This window comes from Doryrhamphus excisus, chromosome 18 (assembly GCF_030265055.1).
Source record: "Doryrhamphus excisus isolate RoL2022-K1 chromosome 18, RoL_Dexc_1.0, whole genome shotgun sequence".
Taxonomy (NCBI): Eukaryota; Metazoa; Chordata; class Actinopteri; order Syngnathiformes; family Syngnathidae; genus Doryrhamphus; species Doryrhamphus excisus.
This window is the reverse complement of record NC_080483.1, coordinates 12,303,077-12,329,397: the sequence shown is the minus strand read 5'-3', so window position 1 is coordinate 12,329,397 and position 26,321 is coordinate 12,303,077. Positions and strand designations below refer to the sequence as shown.

General features: G+C 39.7%; 1 protein-coding gene across 4 annotated transcripts in view; it reads left to right on the top strand.

Annotated features, from left to right (window-relative positions):
• LOC131105877 (metabotropic glutamate receptor 4-like) overlaps positions 1–26,321 on the top strand; it is a 169,955-nt gene that overhangs the window by 19,108 nt on the left and 124,526 nt on the right. For all 4 annotated transcript variants that reach the window (XM_058054319.1, XM_058054322.1, XM_058054320.1 and 1 more), the window contains exon 2: positions 10,905–11,881. In XM_058054319.1, the coding sequence (XP_057910302.1) occupies positions 11,345–11,881 (537 nt within the window). In that variant the 5' untranslated portion in view covers positions 10,905–11,344. The remainder of the gene's footprint in view (positions 1–10,904; positions 11,882–26,321) is intronic.

The following is a 26,321-nucleotide window of genomic DNA, read 5'->3' as shown; positions in this document are numbered from 1 at the left end:
AACGCCGCCAATGCTCCTGGAGCATTTTCCTTCATTGGCGATAACGCATACTTTTCCATACGTTGGCAGCCTGGAGCGATTCTCTTGGAAATAACTTCTCTCAAGGTTTGATAGGACAAGAATGCCTTAATCTTGACAGGCAGGCAGGCAAGGCAGGTCGGGCTCAACAGATACAGTAAATCAATCAGTGTGTCTGAGAGGTAGCAGCCTCCTGTATCGAGCGTAACACCATCCCCTCCCCACCCCCCCCACCCCCACTCTCTACTGTGATGGGCTCTTCTGTGTGATCAGCTTCCAGTTCCTAAGCTCTAAGGTTGTGCTCAGACTTTGGATGTTTTGTTTGGTTTAAGCGAACTGTGGTGCATTTGCTTTGCTCATATACGACCGCTTTGGTCAAGCGTGAATGGGATCCTCCCATCCCCAAACAAGGGGTGTGAGAGTACTTAAGAGATGGGTTTCGCTCCATTTCCGAGTCAATTCTGGTGCAGTTTGGGTCACTTGAGCTCAAATGTGAACACCATAGGCATGGACTAGTGTTGAAATGGCAGCCAAAAGAAAAATACACAAAAGAAAACACAGCAAAGTTGTTTTTTCTTGGCTTTTCTGTCTCTGATATGGTTCTCTTTAACATATTAAATCCAAGATGATATATGGCAGAATGTAAAAATCAGTGTAATGGTAATGGTTTTATTTCATTTGAACATGCATCCGATTACAATTGAATGCATCACATAATCAGTTCACAGTTCCACATGTCCGAAAGGAGTAGGAAGAAGCAAAGCTTATTAAATCCTACCCTTCCATCTGGTACTTTTACAATCAGTAACTGTTACATTTGTTCACTTCCTGCTTTCCAAAATACAGTTTAATTTTTTTTTTTTTTTTTTTTTAAATAATGTACCACGTACCGAAGTACAAGGTGATATGAGCATCCAATGACATAATGGGTACCATAGTAAGTGTCAATATAGTGATATATATAGCACATCATGACTGGTTCAAGACTCTTCATCCTTGTATTTAGCAAACATCAACTGCTTGTATTGTTTCTTGAATTGCCTCATCGTTGTGCATTGTTTGAGTTCCTTACTCAATCCATTCCATAGTTTGATTCCACATACTGAAATGCTATGGCTTTTTAACGTAGTCCTAGCATATAGTAAGTGTTTCAAATGTAGTTCTTCCCTGAGATCATATTTCTCCTCTCTTGTAGAGAAGTATTGGATGACATTTTTAGGTAATTGGTTATTTTTAGCCTTATGCATTAATTTTGCTATTTGAAGATGAACTATATCAGCAAGTTGAAGTATTTGTGATTTTAGAAATAAGGAGTTAGTATGTTCTCTGTAGGCGGCATTATGAATTATCCTTACTGACCTTTTTTGCAGTGCATTTAGTGAGTGAAGATTGCTTTTATAGTTATTAGCCCATATTTCCACGCAATAAGTAAGATATGGTAGAACCAAAGAGCAATAAAGAGTGTGGAGTGATTTCTGATTGAGAACAAATTTTGCTTTGATTGAGAACAAATCAATCAATTAGTGTGAACGCTAAGCGAACCACACCCAAGAGCGCACAAAGTATCCTTGGTTCCAAACTATCACCTTGGTTGAACAATAACCTCAAATGATCCGAGACTGGTGAGCTTACTGGTTTGCAAGAAAACTTGGTACTTTATTGATCAATTACATAATATGCCCTTCAGTTCATTCCCTCAAGGTGTGCATGAGATCCTAGGCAGACTCTTTACTGCACTTTTATTGGTTAATTCCCAAAAGGCGAGCCTGAAAGAGTGACTGCATAAAGAGGAAAGCAGGCTGGTGAAAGGTTTTATTTCATCATGATAGGAAGATGTTAGCCAGCAAGCGGGAAGTCAACAATTTTTAATATGCTTCCATGCCTTGCTGATGGATTCCCTGCAAGGCATCTTCCATCCTTTTTAAGCAGCATGTGATTTTTTTCCCTGCTTTAGTTTGTCCAGGGCAGGAGAAGCTATGCTCCTCCTCACATTTCACTCAATTTATCTCCTGCTTGATGCCGCTCAGTGATCATAGCCCTCCATTAGCCTGAATGGAGTGCCAGGAAAAAAAAAAAAAAAACTTAAAGATGGCCCACTTCTTTTCCTTATCAATTACGTCTTCTAAAATGACCTGCAGTATCTTCCAAACAACACATTTCCCTCCCTGTGCCCTTCACTAAAGACTCACACAAGCCTTGTTTGCATGCCCTAAAATGTCTCGTCCCCAGTGTAGGAAGGCAGAGACTTTCTGGCACGGCTGTCATCAAGTTGATATTTCAAAAAGATAAATTGCATTCAGTGTGTTTCCTTGGGCTTCCCAGCGAAGGCGAATCAAAACAGCAGCAGTCTCCTCTCATAGAGAGATTTACCGCACGCCTCGGCCTTCCAAATAAATCACAACGGTCATCTGCGTTTTTGCTCTTTCTTTAAAGTAATGCACCCAAAGAACATTGGAGGTCTATGCTCAGTTCTTGTTTGACACGGAACACTGACAAACAAGGGATGTCAAGATGGAAACATCACACTTGTTCTTGGAGGAATTGGCCTAGATTGGCAAGATTGGGTCCTAACTGTTGCATTGCATAGCATTAGCAAGTGACAGCAACATGGAGCATTCATTCATTCATTCATGTTCTACTGCTTTTTCCTCACGAGGGTCGCAGGGGTGCTGGAGCCTATCCCAGCTGTCTTCGGGGGAGAGGCAGGGTACACCCTGGACTGGTCGCCGGCCAATCACAGGGCACATATAGACAAACAACCATTCACACTCACATTCATACCTATGGACAATTTGGAGTCGCCAATTAACCTAGCATGTTTTTGGAATGTGGGAGGAAACCGGAGTACCCGGAGAAAACCCGCACATGCACGGGGAGAACATGCAAACTCCACACAGAGATGGCCGAGGGTGGGTCCTAGCTGTGAGGTCTGCGCGCTAACCACTCGGCCGCCGTGCCGCCAACATGGAGCATGTACATGTTTATTTTTGTGGTTAAAGTTCATTCATTCATTCATTTTCCACCGCTTATCCTCACGAGGGTTGCGGTCATGCAGTCATATGAATTTAATTCATATTTTTTGCACGTTCACCCCGTGCATGTATGGGTTTTCTCCGGGTACTCCTCCGGTTTCCTCCCACATTCCAAAAACATGCTAGGTTAATTGGCCACTCCAAATTGTCCATAGGTATGAATGCTATAAGTAAGTTGTGAACAATGGTGAACTGATTTTTACACTGGTATGAGGTTTTTGGTTATGCAAGTGTAATTTGAATGTTTCTTAATGCAACTGAAGAAACAAATTAACACATGACTGTTACTATTTAATATTCGGTTATGACGATTGCAGTTTGATCCTGCAACAGCTTCTTCCTGTTGCCAATATTTGTGAAAAGTGTGCATCCAGGGACAGATTGTGTTTATGGTTCATTTTTTGAAGCTGTACATATCAGTGGTAAAATATGATTGAAATTCAGTCTGACAATTTGTAAACAAACAAACAAACAAACACAGACAAACCACCTTAGTGGAGGCACCAATGGGCTGCAATCAGATATGAAAGAACAGAGAAGGATGGCGCTGGCCTATGACTTCCTTCCTGCCAACTGTTTCATCTGACAGCTGGGATGTGTTGTTGTGTGTTGAGACAAAAAAAAAAAAGAAAAAGCATGCATGCACCACTTAGCAGCCTCGCCGAGGCTTGGCAGAGGTACGGCGGCTTAAAGAAATGTTCGACATGAGCAAGGCCAAGCCCCAAAGTTGTTTTCTTTGTCTAGCCCCGAATAGAAAGACATCTCCGCTGCTGCTGTTTGCTTTCTAATGTGCGGCCTAACAGTCGTGGAAGCGTGCTTTGTCTAAATTATGCAAATACTTAGGAAGTAAATGTGCAGCACAGGGATTGCTAAATGGGCTTTTTGCCTTCCCGTCTGTCTGATTGAAAAAGGCCATCAGACGGCCTCTCGGCTGTTTTACATTCGTGGACAATGAGTGATACTGTACGTTTTAACCAAACTTTTTTTTCATGACACCTCTCTTAAGAGTTCACTTTTCCCTCCACGACAAACACGGTGGCAGCCTCATCTAAGCCTTCTCTAGGACTGCTTGTGTGTTTGTGTGCACGCTCGCCATTCATTTTCCTCAGGGCGTCTGTCCACCACTCTATTGATCTGCTGCGCAGCGTCAACATGCTGAAGTGTCAATTAGGAGGCCCCTCCTGCCCATCTGTTAGAGGAGCACATCTCTAAAAAGTTTCCCGGCTGGTTTCAGCTCAAAGCAGCTGCTGCATGACTCCAGAGAATAGACGTCGTGTGGAGAAAATAAACATTTATTTATAGAGGGGAGTTCACCAAAAGATTTTAGTTGTATATTTATTTGTAAAATTAGACAGGTTGCTAGCAATTACCCATTGATTTGGCATCCATAACAGAAACTGATGAGAATGCTGTATTTTTAGCATAGACCTGACCCAACGGGTCTAGTGCCGACTCGGCCCTGCATGTGTTTGGCCGCCATGATGGTGAGCAGATTCCATAAACTATAGTAAACATGGCCTCGGCATGCTGCTCAGCCATTAATTACTCTTTAAGAGGAAAAAGTCAAAGATGAAAAATGTTTCATATTACTGATCAGGTTTTTGGACCTGGCTGGTGACCAGTCCAGGGTGTACCCCGCTTCTTGGCCGAAGTTAGCTGGGATAGGCTCCAGCATACCCCTGCAACCCTGGTGAGGATATATATATATATATATATATATATATATATATATGGCTGCACGGCGGTCGAGTGGTTAGCGCGCAGGCCTCACAGCTAGGAGAGTTCAATCCCACCCTCGGCCATCTCTGTGTGGAGTTTGCATGTTCTCCCAGTGCATGCGTGGGTTTTCTCCGGGTACTCCGGTTTCCTCCCACATTCCAAAATCATGCTTGGTTAATTGGTGACTCCAAATTGTCCATAGGTATGAATGTGAGTGTGAATGGTTGTTTGTCTATATGTGCCCTGTGATTGGCTGGCAACCAGTCCAGAAACGGCCATTGTGTACGCAGATATTGTATCTGCTTTGCGGGCACAGAAGAGGGAGTCGGCTGCATTTGCTCTTCAGCAGACAGCGGATGTGGCTGGAGGGACCCAGCAGAGGCTTTTCATTCAGGTTTTCAGTCAATGATGTGAGATGACTCGAAATAAATGCCAAACGTGAGGTGTGGATACTAGCATATTGGCTTTTTTTTTTTTTAGCTTGAAATAAGTTATGAAAATAAATGTTACAATAATGAGTAGCTCTTGGGTATTTTCATTTAGTAAAAGTATCCTTTGGTGACCCCTAATATAGCCAGTAATACATTTAAAATTATATGATCAGTATTGGTGATCGGCAATTTTTTTTTGCGTCTGTGACATAAGTGATTCCTTGAGGCAGAAAAAAATCCTTGATTATTTTTTGTAATCAAGGTATTCAAATTATTCGAGGAATCGTTGCACCCCTAGTTGCTTGGCAACCGATTTGAACTTCAGCATTTAGCCAGTTAGTATTATTGTATCTACTATAACGGTGAATATAGGGTGGTTAGTTCAAGAAATTCGCTAATCACAGTCGGGTCTGGAACCAATTACCAACAACGATAAAGGAGGGATTATTTCGATAAAGGAGGGTCCTTCAAAAATGTTGGCCAGCCACATACTTGCTATGCCACTGGCCTTGTATTTTTTTGAACCGTCAAATGATCAGAAAAAAAGCATTTTCAGCATCACATGATGACTGAACTAAAAAAAACCTCTTAATGACATTGATGCAAAAACTTAAAACACTTGATACTAATACTTATACAGTACTTTTTTTTGTTGGATTTCTTAGTAACCTTGAATGTTCACTTCCTCCCCCATCATCCTTTACGTCTGTCTCATCCTCCCCCGCCTCATTTATCTTCTGCTAGAACACAAATGCTCTCCAGACCTCCTAAATATCAAAATGCGCTCAAAAAGAATCTCTGCGACAAGCGCGTGGGATGTGGTAAAATATAGCAGCACCCCCTGTGTCTTGTGCACACAAAAATAAATGGTTCAATGTGAGAAGAGATATATTTGAGATAATTGTCAGAGTTTACTTAAATGATAAAGCTTGTAAGGGGTCCTAATTTATTCACATGCCTGCTTGTTTAAGCTAACGCTTCTACTCCTCAATCACTGCACATGAAATGGTGAAAATGTGTCAAAACAAGAATCCCTACTGTGTTTCCTGTGCCATTATTTTTCTGACAAATACAGACAGGTGGGAGAAAGTCATTGGTTTGTAAGTCTCAATTAAGTCATTGGGGCAGATTGTATTATTGATCTAAATGCCCTTACATGCTAAACCAGGGGTCTCAAACTCAATTTACCTGGGGGCCACTGGATCTAGGGTCTGGTTCAGGTTTTAAAAAAAACTTGCATCAAACTAGCATCCCGTGAACCGCATTTGGCCCTCAGGCCAGGAGTTTGAGACCCCTGTGCTAAAGAGGTTTGGATCCAAACCCAGAGATAGTTGGTTCAATTCTTGAGTTTAGCTCAAACTGCCAATTTACTCTTACTTTTATTCTACGTTTTAGCGTATTTCCACAGCATTTCAGTCCAGCTTCAGCTTCCGAATGACTGCCGTGTTCATTCTGAATTTAGATTTTTGTACCTGCATCATCTAGTTAGATTTGGTACACATCTTTAGGCACCTATTAGTAACATTTAAGCAAGATTGATTGAAGAACATGGTCGCCATTGAGAAAAGCATCAGTACTTAGCAAGTAATTGTTCATAAGCCATTGAGAATTTATCAAATGATCATAGAACTTTCACAATATCAATATTCCATGTGTTGACCACAAACTATTCAGTGCACCATTTTTCAAATGACTCTATTTATTGGCCAGAATTTCAACCCAGTAAGCCTTTGTCAGGTTCGTTCCTGAGCTTTCAACTTAAACACAATAAGCTTGCTATCATCTCTCACAGCAGTGTCAGTCTACAATACGAGTAAGGGCGTGTAGCACATGGTGCCTTACAGTGCTCGTCTGGAAATAGGATACGCAATGATGATGATGATATGGAATATGCTAATGTAGTGCTTTCCATCCAGTAAGCACATGGCTGCATGTCACGGTGAACGCTACGCTCTGAAAGGTGCTTGATTAAAATGGCTGTTTTTATTATTATTATTATTATTTTTTTTTTTAGACAGACGGGTGGCCTTACTGGAGTGATTTATTCTGTATATGTGCCAGAACCCACCTCCAGAAAATTTAAATATATAGTGGTGAAGAAGGAACCACATCTGAAACAAGGAGGATTTGTTAGAATCATGGAGGAAGTGTGTCCAAAATGTGGTCTGAGGGCCAATTACAGGTGTTTTTTTTTCGTTTGTTTTTGTTATTATTAACATTAAACCCGGCCTATATTAAAGCAGTAGCTACACAGAACACAAAGAAAAATGGCCCAAATCCCCACTAATTTCCGAAGACTCCAAGATGCAGTTCACAGCATTGTTATTGTTATTTGTCCGTGGTTGAAAAAGCTGCGGCCTATGGGATGATTTGCCGTATGAGACCATACCCATTCTTGTGGTAGTTGTAAATGCTGGACCAGAGCAAGGATATTAAACCTCCCATCCACAAAGCTCAGTGTTTGCAGTCTTTACTGGCTCGCCGGCACTTAAAGGGCACCCGGAGTGAATCACCTGTGAAGAATAACTTCTCTTCACTCCCGGTGAGAGACAGTCGGCTGTGTTCGTGGGACCTTGTCAGTTCACATGTGCTCTCAATGAATCTCGGCCGTTTGCTGAGCCAAGGATTTAACCCGTTGTCTTTTGACGCTGGGAGATTGTTCCTTCAGAGACCATCACAGCTTCAAGTATGAGTCAGGTGCTGATACACACTTAGGAGGGGGATAGTTATGTGCTACTATTATGGGTATGGGTATTTTCAATACACGCTTTAATGCAGGGGTGGGCAAATATTTTAATATTATTTAATTATATATATATATATATATATATATATATATATATATATATATATATATATATATATATATATATATATATAATATAATTATTATTTATTCAAAATTATTTTAATTATTTGTGCAATTTACTGTTTACGATGTATATTGTTGTTCATATTTGATGTAATCTATTTATTCTCCACATTATTATTATTATTATTATTATTATTATTGTTATTATTACACAGGAGCCAGGCAACGACGTTTCGTTGGCAGTTTCACTGCTGTGTTATTGTGCAATTGTGCAATCCATCCATCCATCCATCCATCCATCTATCTATATTTTGACTCGTGGGCCGCATTGAGTTAACAAAGCATGTATGTAACACACTATTTTATGCTTATAATTTTCCTTGAATTATTTGTCCAATTGTATGTGTAAAAGTATACTATTAGCTGTATGTTCTCATGTCCTTTTTTTCAGGAGCACTTTAAATATCCGACCACTTCAAATTATGTCATTTAATTTTAGAATTTTTCTTTTTTTTTTTTTTTTTTTACTAAATAAGACATCCGACTTGCAAGTCATGTTGTTTGTATGTTAAAAGTTGAAATACTTAGAAAGCAACTGGCGGACCGGATTCAAACGCTTGATGGACCGCATGTGGCCCCCGGGCCGTAATTTGCCCACCCCTGCTTTGATGGGATGAAGTCCTGCTATGTCTCTGGAACACCATTGGCTGTTTTTTTTTTCATTTGAAATTTATTTTCTTCACATATTGTCTTATTAGAGGTCATCATCTTATTCTGAGGAAATAATAACATAAGTAATTACCCAAAATTACCATAACTATTAACATGTTGTATATTGTAGTTTGGATGTAATTTTAAAGTAGTAATTTGTGCCTATATGGCATTTGCAAAATGTCTAAAGTGGAAAACCAACAACACCGCCATGCTGATAGCATCTTATGTTCAGAACCTGCTGATTGAGTTTACAGAGTCTATTTGTTCCAACAATTACCTTTTTGAATCTTAAAACTCCCCTTTTCACTCTTTAATGGCACTATTACTACTATTACTACTTCTGACTGCTTCTTTTAGCCCGTCAGGCTGATGCACCTAGTACATGCCTCTGAGACTCACATATAAATGCTATTATATGAATGTAATTGATTTTGCCAGCAGTGAGCAGACATAGCAATGTAATGTTAAAATGGTCCAGTCTGGTGCAAAAAGATCACAGCAGTATTTGAAACCAATTTTTAGAGATTTAATGTACCTAATGGTTTTCCTTTGTAGTAGATCTCTGCTACATAAGACCTTTCTACACAGTACAGCCGCTTAGAGCCCCTTTTCCGCAGATTGTTATTCTGCTGTTTAGAGCTGGAAAAAAGCCATATGAGGTTGTCAGTAGAGATGCTCGTTATTGGATTTTTTAACCAATATCTGATATATTGATATTGTCCCGAATTTAATTACCGAAGCATACAAGCAGAGCAACTTCACTTTTAACCGAAAGTGTGAACACACCGTTTGGTCAGTTGTATTTTACCAACGCATAACAGAGATAAATGAAACAACTCAAAATAAGCTAAAAGTTAAAAAAACATGGCACACTTTCTCCTCTCGCAAATAGCAACCAGCACAGTTAAAATAATCAAAGTGACTCAAAATAAGACTATAGTGGGAAACAAAATCAGGGAAACTGCAGTCCATCCATCAATTTTCTATGCCGCTTATCCTCAATGGTATCACGGGTATGCTGGGTTTAGGTAGGTTTCCTCCCAACCTGAATGTCGTTAGTTCCATCCTCAGCCCTTCCACATGTCCAAAAAGAGTAGGAAGAAGCAAAGCTTATTAAATCCTACCCCTCCATCTGGTACTTACATTTGTTCACTTCCTGCTTTCTTAATGTAGTTTAATTTTTGTTTTTGTTTTAAATTTTATTTATTTTTTATTTTTGTCACATACCGAAGTACGGGGTGATATGACCATACAATGACATAATGGGTACCATAGTAACTATCAATATAGTGATATATATATAGCACATCATGACTGGTTCATGACATTTGTTCACTTCCCGTTTTCCTAATATAATTTATTTTTATAATTTTTTTTCATTACTTAAGTTTTAAATTTTAAAATTAAAATTTTTAAATTTGAAATACAATGGGTATAATGGGTACCACAGTAACTGTCAGTATAGTGATATACGTATATATAGCACATCATGACTGGTTCATGACATTTGTTCACTTCCTGCTTTCCTAATATAACTTATTTTTTTATAATTTTTTTTCCTTATTTAAAATTTAAAATTTAAATTTTTAGTCCCGTACCGAAGTACGAGGTGATATGACCATCCAATGACATAATGGATACCATAGTAACTGTCAATATAGTGATATATATAGCACATCATGACTGGTTCAAGACTCTTCATCCTTGTATTTAGCAAACATCAACTGCTTGTATTGTATTGTATTGTATTGTATTGTAGTGTCAACGTCCTTTGAATGCCTCAAAGGTAGAAAAGCACTAAACATGTTTAAATGCATTTACACACATTCTGCTTCTGCTGATGGTGGGAATGTAAAAGTGTTTAGTGTCAGGTTGTCATTGATTAATTTGAAATCAGTAGCAAATCTGACAAATTTGGGTGAAAAAAAAAACCTGTGCGACAGTGTGTGTTGACAAAGTTGGCATCTGACAAGGAGGCACGTGGGCTGTGACGTTGACCTTGAGAGTTCATGACAACTCTGTCTGAATACAAAACGCATCATCACCAGATAACGTTGCATCTAGAAAGAAGAAGAAGAAGGAAAAAAAGAAATATTGAAAAGCTCACGCCAACACAAATCCCTTCCTCTTTTCATTCCTGTTTCTCTCAACCTCACTGCTCTCCTTTTCATCTTTCAGGAATTCACACAGAAGCTGTGGACCTAAGCGGACCTGAGGGCTCTGACATATACCAAATCCCTGCCGAGGGGGACGCTGAAGATTAAAACCTGTGATTGCAAGCGGAGAGTGGACGAAGTAATCGAAGGCAAAAAAAACCAAAACAACAAAAACCCCAAAACACAGCTTGTCTTTCACCTTTGTTCTTCCTGATGCCCCAAGTGACGGCTCTCCAAAGGTAAGAGTGTGAGAAACAACAGACTTTGGTTCACAGGATGTAGTGAGGAAGTGGAGGATTACATCCTTTTTGAAAGAGCCAAGCTCATATTAGACATTAACTGTCTGAGAGAGTGGAGACATGAGAGGAAGCCTTTCCTGTGCCAGCTGCTTGGAGAGCAATTAACCCTCCGGCCAGCATCAGCAAGTACCTGGCTTCTATTTTGCTCATACGGGCCGCCGTCATGTTCCACCCCCCACCTTGCAGAGCGGATCGGACTGGCTGCCAGCGACCGGGTGTTGTTCTCCTGTTGCTGCTCCTCGACAGCTCCCTCAAGGCCACTCAGGCCGCCAAACCCAAAGGTCCGGGCCACACACATTTGAATTCCATTCGCATTGACGGTGACATATCGTTAGGCGGACTCTTCCCGGTGCACGCCAGGGGCCACGACGGCAAGCCATGTGGGGAGCTGAAGAAGGAAAAGGGTATTCACAGACTGGAGGCCATGCTCTTCGCTCTGGACCGCATCAATAACGACAATAACCTGCTGCCAAATATTACGCTGGGGGCCCGGATCCTGGACACGTGCTCGCGGGACACCCACGCCTTGGAGCAGTCACTCACCTTCGTGCAGGCGCTAATCGAAAAAGATGGCACGGATGTCAAATGTCTTGGCGGAGGGGCGCCCATCATCACCAAACCGGAGAGGGTGGTGGGGGTCATCGGAGCGTCTTCCAGCTCTGTTTCCATCATGGTGGCCAACATACTGAGGCTTTTTAAGGTAAGGGCAGATGCATTTCTGTGTTTTATACATTTATTATTGGCAAGAACATATTTGGTGTGTAGGTTTGTATTCCAAGGAAACTATGTACCAGTGACATGCGGCCCGGAGGTTTTGGTTTTGGTAATGGTTTTATTTCATTTGAACATGCATCAGATTACAATTGAGTGCATCCCATAATCAGTTCACAGTTCCACATGTCCAAAAGGAGTAGGAAGAAGCAAAGCTTATTAAATCCTACCCCTCCATCTGGTACTTTTACAATCAGTAACTGTTACATTTGTTCACTTCCTGCTTTCCTAATATAATTTATGTTTTTATTTTTAATTTTTATTTTATTTTTTTAAATTTAATTTTTTTATTTTTAACATTAAATTTATAGATTTTTTCCATACTTAAATATATAAATATTAATATTTTGCACATAATTTTAAATATTTCTTTTAACATTTTTAATTTTTTATTTTAAACATTAAATGATAGATTTTTTTCCATACTTAAATATGTAAATATTAATATTTTGCACACTTAAATATTTCAGATCATCAAACAAATTTAAATATTAGTCAATGACAACACAACTGAACACAAAATGCAGTTTTTAAATCAAAGATTTTATTATTGAGAGAAAAATAAATCCAAACCTACATGGCCCTGTATGAAAAGTGATGCCCCCAAAAACCTGCTAACTGGTTGGGCCGTCTTTAGCAGCAACACCTGCAATCAAGCATTGGTGCTAACTTGCAATGAGTGGTGTAATGATGTAATGTTCCAAAAAGTCTATTTTCCAAAAGGTCTTTAGGATGATCGAGATGTTTTCTGGCAAAATTGAGATGAGCCTTAATGTTCATTTTGTTCAGCAGTGGTTTTGGTCTTGGAACTCGGCTATGCAAGCCGTTTTTGCCAAGTGTCTTTCTTATGGTGGAGTCATGAACACAGACCTTAACTGAGGCAAGTGAGGCCTGCAGTTCTTTGGATGTTGTTGTGGGGTCTTTTGTGACCTCTTGGATGAGTCGTCGAAACGCTCTTGGGGTCATGCTTTGGCCGGCCATTTCTGGGAAATTTTAGCACTGTTTAGCACATTTGGGGATGGTGCCTCTCGCTGTGGTTTGCTGGGGTCTCCAAGCTTTAGAAATGGCTTTATACCCCTTTCCACACTGATATATCTCAATTAGTTTCTTTCTCATTTGTTCCTAAATTTCTGTAGATCTCAGCATATTTTGGTCTGCTTAACTTTGTCAGGCAGGTCTGTTTCAGTGATTACTTGATTTAGAGCAGGTGTGGCAGTAAGACCCACTGGTAAATTTTAGATTTTTCACGATCATCTGCATTCCGCAATGATAATGTACCCCAGTTGAGCAGTGAGCGCAGTACTGCACTACTGGGGCTTCCGGATGACCTAAAAGTACTTGGATAAATGTTTATCATTTAAGATTAACGACTACATACCTCAACGGACTGTGAATGTATTCCGGTCACCTTTAAATATGTGTAGTTTCCCAAAAATGAATAGATTATGTTGTAATCATGATGGAGATTTTTATGCCTCATCATAAATAAGATACAACTGTAAAACATTTCATTGGAATTTGGTGTGAATATTTGATATGGGGCGGCACGGCGGTCTAGTGGTTAGCGCACAAACCTCACAGCAAGGAGACTAGGGTTCAATTCCACCCTCGGCCATCTCTGTGCGGAGTTTGCATGTTCTCCCCGTGCATGTGTGGGTTTTCTCCGGGTACTCCGGTTTCCTCCCACATTCCAAAAACATGCTAGGTTAATTGGCGACTCCAAAGTGTCCATAGGTATGAATGTGAGTGTGAATGGTTGTTTGTCTATATGTGCCCTTTGATTGGCTGGCAACCAGTCCAGGGTGTACCCCGCCTCTCGCCCAAAGACAGCTGGGATAGGCTCCAGCACCCTCCGCGAACCTCGTGAGGAAAAAGTGGTAGAAAATGAATGAATGAATGAATGAATATTTGATCATCCCGGAATTCTGGTGCTGATCCGAATTAGAGCTTTGTTCTACCTCTTACTCTTCCCCTCATGACCACACAAGAAAGACTTACTTATTATTACATGTTCTGTGATAGTGGAACATGGCTTTTGATGGAGTTGCCTTTGCTGCGCATGGAAAAATAAAAACACTCTGTTTGATATCCGCTGCGTTGCAAAGGACACATTCATACCTTAGAAGGGATCCATTGGAAAATCCCATCAGTCACCACCGTGGCCCTCAAGGAGTTGGTTGCTAAGCGGTGAGAGGGATTGCCTGTCACTGTAGAGAAGCGACTAAGACATCACGTCTGGCGTTCTTTGGCTGCCGCCATAGATTTTTCTCACTCGGGTGGTGTTTACATCTGCTTATGCTAGAGAAAACACCATGTTTGACATCTAATGATGATACTTACTGTTTCTATTAGTGATTCTTTTTCATCCACAGCAGCTCATTTTCATGTATTTAGTGGGAATTTTGTCCCAAAACACTGAACCATCCTGACCTTTGTCTAGAGCAATTCGCTTCAAAATATCAGCAGGATAACCATGCAGCACGGAACAAGAAACGCTAACAATAACTGCAATGGAGGAGAAGCGGGTCTCCTGTATTTACACGGAACATTCTGTCCAAGAGGATTCAGACTTGTCATGCGATTTTTAAAATAAACATTCAAGCTGCTTATAGTGAATCACGAGTAGACTAGTTTGACTTTTTAAAAGAGCCCCTTTGAGAGCTAAAAGTAATAAACTCACATCATTTGAGATTTCCTCAGACGGAGCCAAGTTCACAGGATTTGTTGAACTTTTGCTGTACTTACCGGGAACAGCAAATTATGAAAAACACAAGAGATTCTTGCAGTGAAGTATCACAAATAACTCCTCTCAATACATCACCTTTCATGATATTACTCATTGTTGCAGCATTAATTCCACTTGTCTTGACTCACGTAACAGTCAGCGCCATTTCGACTTGATTGAGGCTTTGGATGAATGAGCTTCTGATTTAATTGTCAACATATACATCAAACTGCAATAACCCTGTTGATAAATGGATTATGTGTGGATTAATTCAACATACAGCAGTGCCTGTAGTGATTACTTAAGTTACTTGTTCCTAAGAAGTGAACTGCATCTCAGCCATTGGTCAAACAAATCATCATTTTTTAATTCACCTCTTGGAGCTGTGGGAAATCATAGCGGTATTCATAGCAGTCTGATAGCCCAATAAAATGAGCTGAATGATCATTAGATGCAGCTCTGCGATACACAAACTGGTGATGCATTACTATTTTTTTTATGACAGCAGCAAACTTCTGAAAAAAAGTGATGATACTGTATATTTTTATCGATATTTTTCGCAATGTTTACAGCATGCTGTACATTCCAGTCCAGCTTGGTTTTGCTCGGCAAAAATTCTCCATATGAGAATTCTTTAAAATTCTTTTGCCTGCGACTATGCATCGCTGGAATAGATGGACTCATGAATGATCGGCATTATTATTTGTAGAATATATGAATTTTTGGACCAGCGATTTGTAAGTTTTGTAAGTATGTTCTGCTGTTTTTAGGACTATGGATTTGGACTATGGGCCACCAGCTGAATACACGACATTAACAAATCCACTAAGACAATCATGTGAGATTTTTTTTTCTTCAGCGTGAACCTGATAAACACATTTCGATAAAACCCGAGCATGAGCAGAACACTCTGTACGTGTAAATGAACGTTCTTACAGGTAATGAGCAGCAGCAGCATCATCTCGTTCTTGAGCTAGCACTCATTCTCTCCTCATTACAGCCCCTTAGTGGTGTCCTTGCATATTTAATTTGGATTTCTCTGATCTGCCGTCTCCTTAGACTCGGTGTATGCATTAGCATTCACCTCCACTATGTGTTTCCACATATACGAGAGTGGAAAGTTAAGAAATTCGCTGCACTCAGATGGAGGATCGTGAGAGAAGTTTGTTGTATCATTCCAGCGAAAGGAAAAATCAAACACTCTCTGAACCCTGTCAGCCAACACAAACACACAGCTATGATGATAATAATAATAATAATAATAATAACAACAAATTAATTAATAATAATAATAATAACAACAAATTAATTAATAATAATACTTATTAAAATAATTATTTATTAATTAATAATTATTAAAACAAAAAAATGTCATCCCTGAGTGTCCAAAAAAGTGCCAATGAATAACATTTATTATTATTAATAATTATTATTATTACCAATAATAATAATAATTATTATTATTATCAATATTAATAACAATAATAATAATAATAATTATTATTATTATCAATATTAATAACAATAATAATAATAATAATTATTATTATTATTGTTATTAAAATCAAAGTTCTTGAGTGTCCAAAATGTGCCAAACATTTATTATTATTAATAACAATAATAATAAATAATTATTAATATTATTAATAATAATTATAATCCATCATCATCATTGTTATTCATTGGCACTTTTTTGGACACTCGAGGAAGAAAAATTTAATATCACTTCATTATATCACTTTATTATTCATGATATTATATCATAGTGATATATAGTATACATTCTATCACTTTATTGTTATTATTACTTTATTCTCATACAATAGTTTTTTGTAATACAGTGTTATAAATCAGTTTTTGTTATGTTATGTTCATCATACACAACATTGTTCTTCTCAAAAATAGATTTTTTCATCTTAATTTCAGCGCTAAAAATGAACGAGACGGAGGATTGAGAGAAATGTTTGTAGTACTATATTATTCCAACTAAGGAAACACTGAGACCCATCAATCAGCATCCACTCTAATTGAATAGCGGTCATTAGAATGATCAAAAAAAGGAGAGTGAGGCTGCTGGCAACGTGATGTAAAGCCGCCATGTCACTAGTATGGATTAAACAGTAAAGCTTTAATGGAAAGTGCCATGTTGTCATTTACTTATGGCGTCCCTTTTCCCGTCGCCCGTCGGTCCCCAAACATGCTAGCTGCTTCTGCAGGACTCATCAAATACTTCTTGCTCAATGCCATTTGCTGCATGGGCTCACATGCAAAGAGAAATAGCACTGCGGCCAGACACAAATGTTTGCTTTTAATGGCAGGAAACCAATGCACTCGAGTATACGGCGGGGGCATACTGATGAGACACCGGAGATATGCTAGACATGCTGCTGAACAAACACAGCGGAGCACGTTTGCACGGCAGGTTAAAGGCAGCATCGTCAGCAGCGAGGGCATTGCTGCTGAAAACTAGCAGCAGCACATTGTTGCCTCGCCATCGTGCAGATGTTGTCTACGGAGGCTCAATCAATATTTAAATTCATATCACAACAAAACTTCCCTACTTGGACTTCCTTACATGGTTCATAGTTAGGAAGCAGATGAATACAGATGGAATAGGTGCAGATTCTGGAAGATCTAGAAAGTTTTCTATGCGGGTTATTGTGTGTAGCTGCTCTATAGGAGACCACAACTCAATACAACGGGTAGAGAAATGAGAATAGGTCCCCTTTAATGAGAGTTACATTGAAATATTATCGTTATTATTATTTTGTGAGACATAAACATTCATCCATTTTTTGTCCTCATTGTCCTCACAAACAGATCAGAGGATTTCCCTGATTAAAGTATGGAAGATCTGCAGGGACTGGGTATATTCACAGGCTCGATCAATATTTAAATTCATATCACAACAAAACTTCCCTACTTGGACTTCCTTACATGGTTCATAGTTAGGAAGCAGATGAATACAGATGGAATAGGTGCAGATTCTGGAAGATCTAGAAAGTTTTCTATGCGGGTTATTGTGTGTAGCTGCTCTATAGGAGACCACAACTCAATACAAAGGGTAGAAAAATTAGAATAATAGGTCCCTTTTAATGAGAGTTATGTTGAAATATTATAGTTATTATTATTTTGTGAGACATAAACATTCATCCATTTTTTGTCCTCATTGTCCCCACAAACATATCAGATGATTTTTCCTGATTAAAGTATGGCGTGTCTGCAGGGACCGGGTAAATTCACTGGATAAATGACATCTTTTTTTCCCCACATAATTTGACCTTTTTCTACATCAGTATTGCTGCGATACTTCTCAGTGCGGACTGAAATAGGCCAAGCCGAAAAGGCATCCCTGTAGGGCTCAGTGACATGAGAACAACTGAGACGAGGAATCGTAGAAGAAGAGTATTGATCATGCAAAAGCACAGCAGGCATTCAACATCCATACTCCTCCTAACGTTTCTCCTTCAAGCCTTCAAGTTCAGGCTCTTGTTGCCAAGTTTCACATCGGGGACACTAAAGCTGACCTGCAGCGTTATTCTTGTTCACGTGGAGAATACAGAGAGAGACCTTCACGTTGCCCATGCTGGATTATACCACAAACAAACCTTGAAACATTCGCACTTTGAATTTAAGACATTATTTACTAAGCACAGCTTTCTTAACTGCATGCTGTAATGATTAATTATTGATTATAGATGGCACAGTCATGCTCTATTTTTTAATACATTCTAGTGGGATTGGATAATGTTGTTGATACAAAGCATGTAAACATCCACACTGATAAATTATACATTTGGAGGCAAATCAGATGTTGATGTTAATGGCATATACTTGGGCGTTCTTCTTTAGATTTTTCCACTGTATCTTACCATAACACTTGGCATCACCAACGTACATAAGTCCGGAAGTGAATCGTGATGGCATCATTGGTCGTTAGCGTCTTTTAGGGATTCGCCATTAAGTGAGCGGATGCACACGGCTGCTGTTCCTGGTCAAAGCACGCCACCTTCCCAGAGGTGCTGGCCATCTGCTCTGTGGCAACCTTTCAACTTCTTTGATGTTTATGTACCCTCGGTTATCTATGTCAACATTTTAGCACTTTTGGTGCGGTAGAATGGACACAACTTCCTGTGACATTCCTGGAATCAGGCTACTTTAGCACCATTGATTGTTCAGCTCATTTAGTGGATGAGCACTAAATCACAATGAACCACTCTTTAGCCACACCCACTCTGCCAGCAGCTTTCACTGCATGAGGACATGCAGTATCGTACATACTGTAATTACAGCTACAGCTTTTATTTACCTAAATCGCAAAATTAATAGGCTGTTAATTAGAAGAGGATATTTTAATTATTGTTTGTCTGTATGTGCCCAGACCTTGGCTGGCGACGAGTCCACCATGTACCCCAAAAGACTCGTTTGCAAATGTCACATAAGCCACACAAGAGAACTCGATGCAACAATGGCGAACTGGTGTCGGCGGAGTTTTCAGGCTGGAAGTACATACAGTGGTGCTTTGGTTAGCATCATTAATCCATGACAGGACAGGAAGCAATACATAAAGCTAGGAGAATACACATCTGCAAGTTCATATATTACGTGCGGAGTTCCCCAGGGGTCAATATTGGGACCAAAACTGTTCAACTTGTGCATCAAAATCCAAAAATCCAAAATCACGAAAGACTTAAAGCTGGTATTATTTGCAGGTGATACCACTGCTTTTTGTTCTGGAGGTAGTACAGATGAAATCATTAGAAAGGTCAGAGAAGAAATGGTCACACTAAAAAGATCTTTATTGCTCTCTGGTTCTACCATATCTTACTTATTGTGTGGAAATATGGGGTAATAACTACAAAAGCAATCTTCACTCACTTCAGTCAAATGTACTGCAAAAAAGGTCAGTAAGGATAATTCATAATGCCGCCTACAGAGAACATAACTTATTTCTAAAATCACAAATACTTAAACCTGCTGATTATAGTTAATCTTCAAACAGCTAAAATACTCAGACAGTTACTATGGTAACCAATATGTCATTGTATGGTCATATCACCTTGTACTTCGGTCGTGACAAAAAAAAGAAATTATATTAGGAAAGCAGGAAGTGAACAAATGTAGCAGTTACTGATTGTAAAAGTACCAGATGGAGGGGTAGGATTTAATAAGCTTTGTTTCTTCCTACTCCTTTTGGACATGTGGAACTGTGAACTGATTATGTGATGCATTCAATTGTAATCTGATGCATGTCCAAATGAAATAAAATCATTACCATTACCATGCCAGAAGGTCCAACTCAAACTAAAACAGACTCTAACCAAAGCACATTTTTCCATCGAAAATAATGTGAATCCAACTTATCCATTCCAACAGCTATGATATTTACAGTACAACCTACATAAAACTGTTCAATGCTGACCACTCGTGACACTTCAAATACAATGGCTGCCATCTTTTAGAGGAAATAAACACACAAAAAAACAGGAGGTTGCCAACATGGCCCAGTGTTAATTAGAGACCGCAGTGGTTATTTGTTTGGTAGACCCAGCATCCGGCGACTATAGGAGACTAACTGAATAGAGGTTCTGAATAGAGTATTTACCGTATGTAAACTTGGGGGCAACCTTCTTATGAAAGCCAGTAAAGAGACTAAGTGGAGGTTTTATTCTGTCTTGTTTGTAACCACCTTTGGCGCTGATAACTTCATGCATGAAGGCACTAAATGCTACATCTGCAGGAGCACACAAACAAAAAGAAACACATGTTAGATCAACCGCATCAAAAGTTCATCACGCACCTCAAGCACACCCTAATAGGTACAAACATCCTCTCACGACAACTTCATGAGTGCAGTTAAATATGACTAAGACAGCTGGAGTGCAAGGTCATGCTCATATGGCATTACAATAGTGCCGTGAAATGCATGGTTGTAGAGGATTAAAGGTGTTCTGCCAGGAATATGTTGCGTTCAATGCAACAGCCACATTTCAGTAAAGTCTGCTTATTTTGCCTCCAAACAGGCAGGAAGAGAGTTAACTTTGTGCATTGGTTTCAGGACCTTGGTGCAAGTGTTCCATAAAACAATGGCATGAATGGAGTGAGTCCTTTTGTCAGTTGGTTTGTATCTTTGTCTCAGTCCGTGGATACGGGGCCACTTACATACACACAAAGTCTTACATAATAGAAATTAATGTAGAAGACTGCAATGTATTCTCATATATTTTGGATTTTTATATTTTTTTATATAATATAAAAATATAAAAATGTTCAAATGTTCAAATGTTCAAATTAAAAAATAAAATATAAAAATATAAAAATATAAAAATATTAAAATATTAAAATGTTAAAATGTTAAAATGTTAAAATGTTAAAATTGTTAAAATTGTTAAAAATGTTAAAAATGTTAAAAATGTTAAAAATGTTAAAAATGTTAAAAACATAAAAACATAAAAATAAAAAATATAAAAAATATATAAAATATCATATGATATAATATAAAAAATTATTACATTTTTAGTGATTGACAGAGCCTTCTCCATCGCTGCCCCCAACCTCTGGAACTCTTTGCCCCATTCACTCCGTGCTTGCCCCGACCTTCCCAGTTTCAAAAAACAACTCTTTAAATCTGTTTTTAATGTCTAACTTTTTACACCTAACTGCTGTGCCCCGCTTTTACCCATGTTTTAGCTGTGTATAAACGAATGAATGTTGTATTTTTTCATTTGCATTTTTCTGTAAAACATCTTTGAGTATTTTGGAAAGCACTATACATATAAAATGTATTATTATTTATTATTTTGAGTTTCCCTTCAATGCGTAACCTCCTTTGCGGTACATGGTAAGATGCCTTTCTCTTTCCTGGTTGTTGTGGATTTCATGGATTTCAATTGGAGCTCTTGTAAAAATGCACTTCTGCCACCTTGCGGCTGTTTTTTCAGCTCATACACAAGCTCTTCTATTGTGGAGTTGCATCATCACCTCAAACGAAAAATACATTTAAAGTAAATACGTCTTCGGTAGCGAACGAGTTAAAAGTAAAGAAAAAGCTGACATTTTTGGTGCACCTGTTGGATTAATCCTCAAATTGACGAACTAAAATAGACCAGAATCTAGAGCAGCAATCCAAACCCAACTTCTTAACCACCATTTAATTTTTAATGTTACATTTTGAAGCCTGTTGGATATATATATATATATATATATATATATATATTTTATTGTGCTGACTTCAAGTGGCAGAGAGGCTTCCTGTTCCTAACTGTGTTCTCAACAGCTTATTATGTGATTAAAGTCAATTAATCGTCAGTGTGAACAGCAGCAAGTGACTGCTATTTAATTAGGCTTAAAAAAAAACAGCGCTAAGGTTATTTGAAGCTTGATGTCTTTGTTAAACACAGTCAAATAATAAATATAGGTCACACGTGCATTTTCCAAATCAGGGCATCCAAAGTAACGAGGCTGTCATTCGATGCTGACATAATGGATTTAGTGATGACAGCCAATTGGTGTTTGTGGCGCGTGGGAAAATGGCACACTGGCCTTATTATTGCTTCATTTCCCACTTGTGCTATTTTGCTGGCGGATGAGCGTGTTGATTCACGGTGACTCATTTGTCTGGAAAAGATATGTTCTGACAACACCCAAGGCCACAAGACAGACACTCTATGAAAACAACGGTAAGAATATCTGACAAACGCACATCCCGTCCACGCTTGCTTACCGGGACAGAGAGCGCCTTAATTGATGTTTAACTCAAAGACAATTTGCCTTGTTTTGTGTGGTGATGTTGTGTGATAGGTGATGGTGTGCCTGCAGGAGGAGACCGGAGGCGGGATATACAATATACAGTCGATAATTACATTATTTCCCTGTCTAAATTAGATTTTGGCGTAATTGTCACCAAAGCCGCTCAGTGGTTCTCCTTAACAACATTTTTGCGATGTGTGAACTTGACAAATGTCCATCCACAACCCCAATGCAGACACTCTACCATCTGTTGGTTTTCGTCACACGCCAGACGCTCTGCCGCTTGACTGTGTGAGCGTGTGGGAGGGTGCCTTTGCACACATATGTCCATGTGTTTGTTGACATATTTTACTTTGTGTATTTGTTTAGACATTTCAATTGATATCTTCTCAACTGAGGGTAAAAATATCCATGTAACACCCAACCAGCTGCCATTTATAGCCCCCAAGCATATGCGGGGCCCGGGAATTCATATTTCTCTCAATGAACCACAGCTCCCCAGTACCAGTGGCACTCGTGCAGCCGAGATGAGCCGTAACACAATAAATACAAACTTATTCAGAATGTTTAAATAGCCTAAGCCAATTAAAAATGATGATTAATCCTTGATAAATCTTAGATCAATCAAAGAGCACGGAAAGTGCATTTTTTTTATTTTTGCACGTTTCGTTTTTGGTGAAAATATCTTTCATACGGTAATGTAGGAAAAATAAATATAAAATGTCTAATTATTTCAATATATTGGACATCTAAAGTCCAATACATAAAATGTCAAAAATGTGTAGCACTTAAACAAAACGTTAAATTAATAAAATGTTTTAAAAATATATTTTATTATGTATTGGGCCACTCAAAGTCATCAAATTTTGCGCAAGAAAAATTATATTTAGGGTTTTTTTTTATTGATGTCAGAAGTCAACACAGGTCAATAGTACAGTATGTAAGGGTTAAGAACAGTTTTTGGCCTTTGCATTGTTTTGTTTTTTTATATTTTGTTATATTTTTATATATTATATATATATATATATATATTTATATTGTTTTTGTTTTTAATATTATAAACATTCAAGTCTTTTCTACCGCTATCGCAGGGGGTGCTGGAGCCTATCCCAGCTGTCTTCGGGCGATACCCTGGACTGGTGGCCAGCCAATCACAGGGCACATATAGACAAACAACCATTCACACTCACATTCATACCTATGGACAAAATGGAGTCGCCAATTAACCTAGCATGTTTTTGGAATGTGGGAAGAAACCCGAGTATCCGGAGAAAACCCACGCATGCACGGGAATTGAACTCGGGTTTCCTACCTGTGAGGCCTGCATGATAGCCACTGCAGCAGAGATCATTGCAGAATGTATGACATTTGTTTGACTGCATGCTAAAATCCCTGTTTAACGTTGGATCAGCACCACATATCCTGTCTAAAGAGACTTAAATACAATGTTTTCATCATGGGGAGTGGGCGTAACCCCGCTATGGGAGAGATCCCGTCGCACAAAAACAGCGAGCGAGGCCTTCTTTAACACTGCACTGTGTTGCACTCAACTTCTATCTCCAGCAGCAGCGGCAGAACAATGGAGGAGGACTTGTATGCAAATTGCACCATTCACAGAGTGTCAGCTCCCTGCTTGTAACCATGGTGATCTTTGGCATCTGCTCTGCTCGTCTATTGATTTGATATCAAGGTGGAAAGCCTTGACTTTGTTCACAGATGAGGAAGCAATGTGACGGTATCACATGGCCTGCCAAACACCTAACACATTACAAAGTATGCGCTGGTACACAACAGTACGCATTTACTGCGAAAGGTTTGCATGTGACAGGCCAAAAGGTCTGAGGGGATTAATATTGGACAAGATGATGTATTGATCCAGATCACGTATTGGCAGCCATGCTCTTTTCTTATGTATCATCACAGCATCACCTGTGTGGGTGATTACATCCACTTGCTGATTACTGCTCTAACACAGAGGTTGGAAAGGCCAGACTCTTCCAATTGATTCTTATCAGCTGTCTGCTTGATGTCTGTGGATGCTAGCAAGAGTGATGGGAAGAAAGTAACACTCATACGGCTGAGGGGTGTAAAAGTACACCAGTACTTCCAGTACATATAATGGTTTTATGACTTTTGTTTTCATTTAAAAACCCATATGTTAATAGTAGGCTGCACGGTGATTGAGTGGTTAGCGCACAGGCCACATATCTAGGAGACCCGAGTTCGATTCCACCCTCGGCCATCTCTGGGTGGAGTTTGCATGTTCTCCCCGTGCATGCGTGGGTTTTCTCCGGGTACTCCGGTTTCCTCCCACATTCCAAAAACATGCTAGGTTAATTGGCGACTCCAAATTGTCCATAGGTATGAATGTGAGTGTGAATGGTTGTTTGTCTATATGTGCCCTGTGATTGGCTGGCCACCAGTCTAGGGTGTACCCCGCCTCTCGCCCGAAGACAGCTGGGATAGGCTCCAGCACCCCCGTGACCCTTGTGAGGAAAAGCGGTAGAAAATGAATGAATGAATGTTAATACTCGGCTGCACGGCGGTCAAGTGGTTAGCGCACAGGCCACACAGCTCGGAAACCCGAGTTCGATTCCACTCTCGGCCATCTCTGGGTGGAGTTTGCATGTTCTCCCCGTGCATGCGTGGGTTTTCTCCGGGTACTCAGGTTTCCTCCCACATTCCAAAACCTCCAATTTGTCCATAGGTATGAATGTGAGTGTGAATGGTTGTTTGTCTATATGTGCCCCGTGATTGGCTGGCGACCAGTCCAGGGTGTACCCTGCCCCCAATACAAAATGAATGAATGGGATAATGTTATGCCATTTGGTGGATAACTAAAAAAACAGCCAGTAGTCCAACTTTATTTCTTAATATAAAACACAGCATTTTTATTATTATCATTATTGTTTTTACAGCTAAAATGTTTGGGAAATAAAAAAAACCGAATGCCCGAAATGTGCCTCAGATTTGTTATGGTCTGGTGTTATTGGATGAAAGGACCAACTCCCAGGCTGCTGCTGCGGTACGGCTGACTGACTAATTATTTGTCCAAGCTTGTTTTCAAGTCACTTTAGACAAGCCAATTGGCTTTGACCTACTCTGATTGTCAGTTTGACATCGAGCTTGACAAATGCCAGCCAATCACAGCCTGACTGGCGTGTGCACGTCTATAACAACAACAACAATAGGTGCAAGAAAGTACTTGTTTTTAAGCGCTTCTGACCGCCGACTGGGCGTCATTTCCTAAAAAGGCCACCAGACCAGGTAGGAATTGCGAAAGTGCGTTTGTCATCCTCTCTGCCATCTAATTCGGGAATGTTTTTTTCCGAAGGCAGTGGCAGCGAGGCATGAGAGAGACCATTACACACACGTCTAGCACGCTCCACATGATGAAGAGATGTGGGAGCACGTCCTCCCGTTGAAAGCGCCTCTGGCAGGGATGCCGCACTGAGCGGATACAAGCCGCAGCCAAGCCACCACACAAACAATGACGAGACTTGTCTCCCTGCCTGGTCTGGACCGGGACAGCTTCTGCTAACTGATACTACTGAGGTGTCTGAAAAACAGGTGTGCAAATTAAAACCAAGCTTTTTCTCCACGGCATTCGTGTGCCCCACCGAAGCGCTTCCTGCCTGCAGTATGGAGTCGAGCTCATTCACACATGAAACGAAGTTATTATGTCCAACATGGTGGGTCAAAGAACAGGTCAGCTGAGATAAGTGTTGGACAGACTTTGTAACACGTTGCGCCCTCGTGTTGTGTTCATTGAACATTTTGTTGCAGGGGAACGCTTAAAAGACGCACGGTCATAGGTCAACGACCTCTACAACAGACTCTACCAAGTCATCGGAATGTTTACTGAGGCCACACGAGCACAGATAGCTTTACAAGG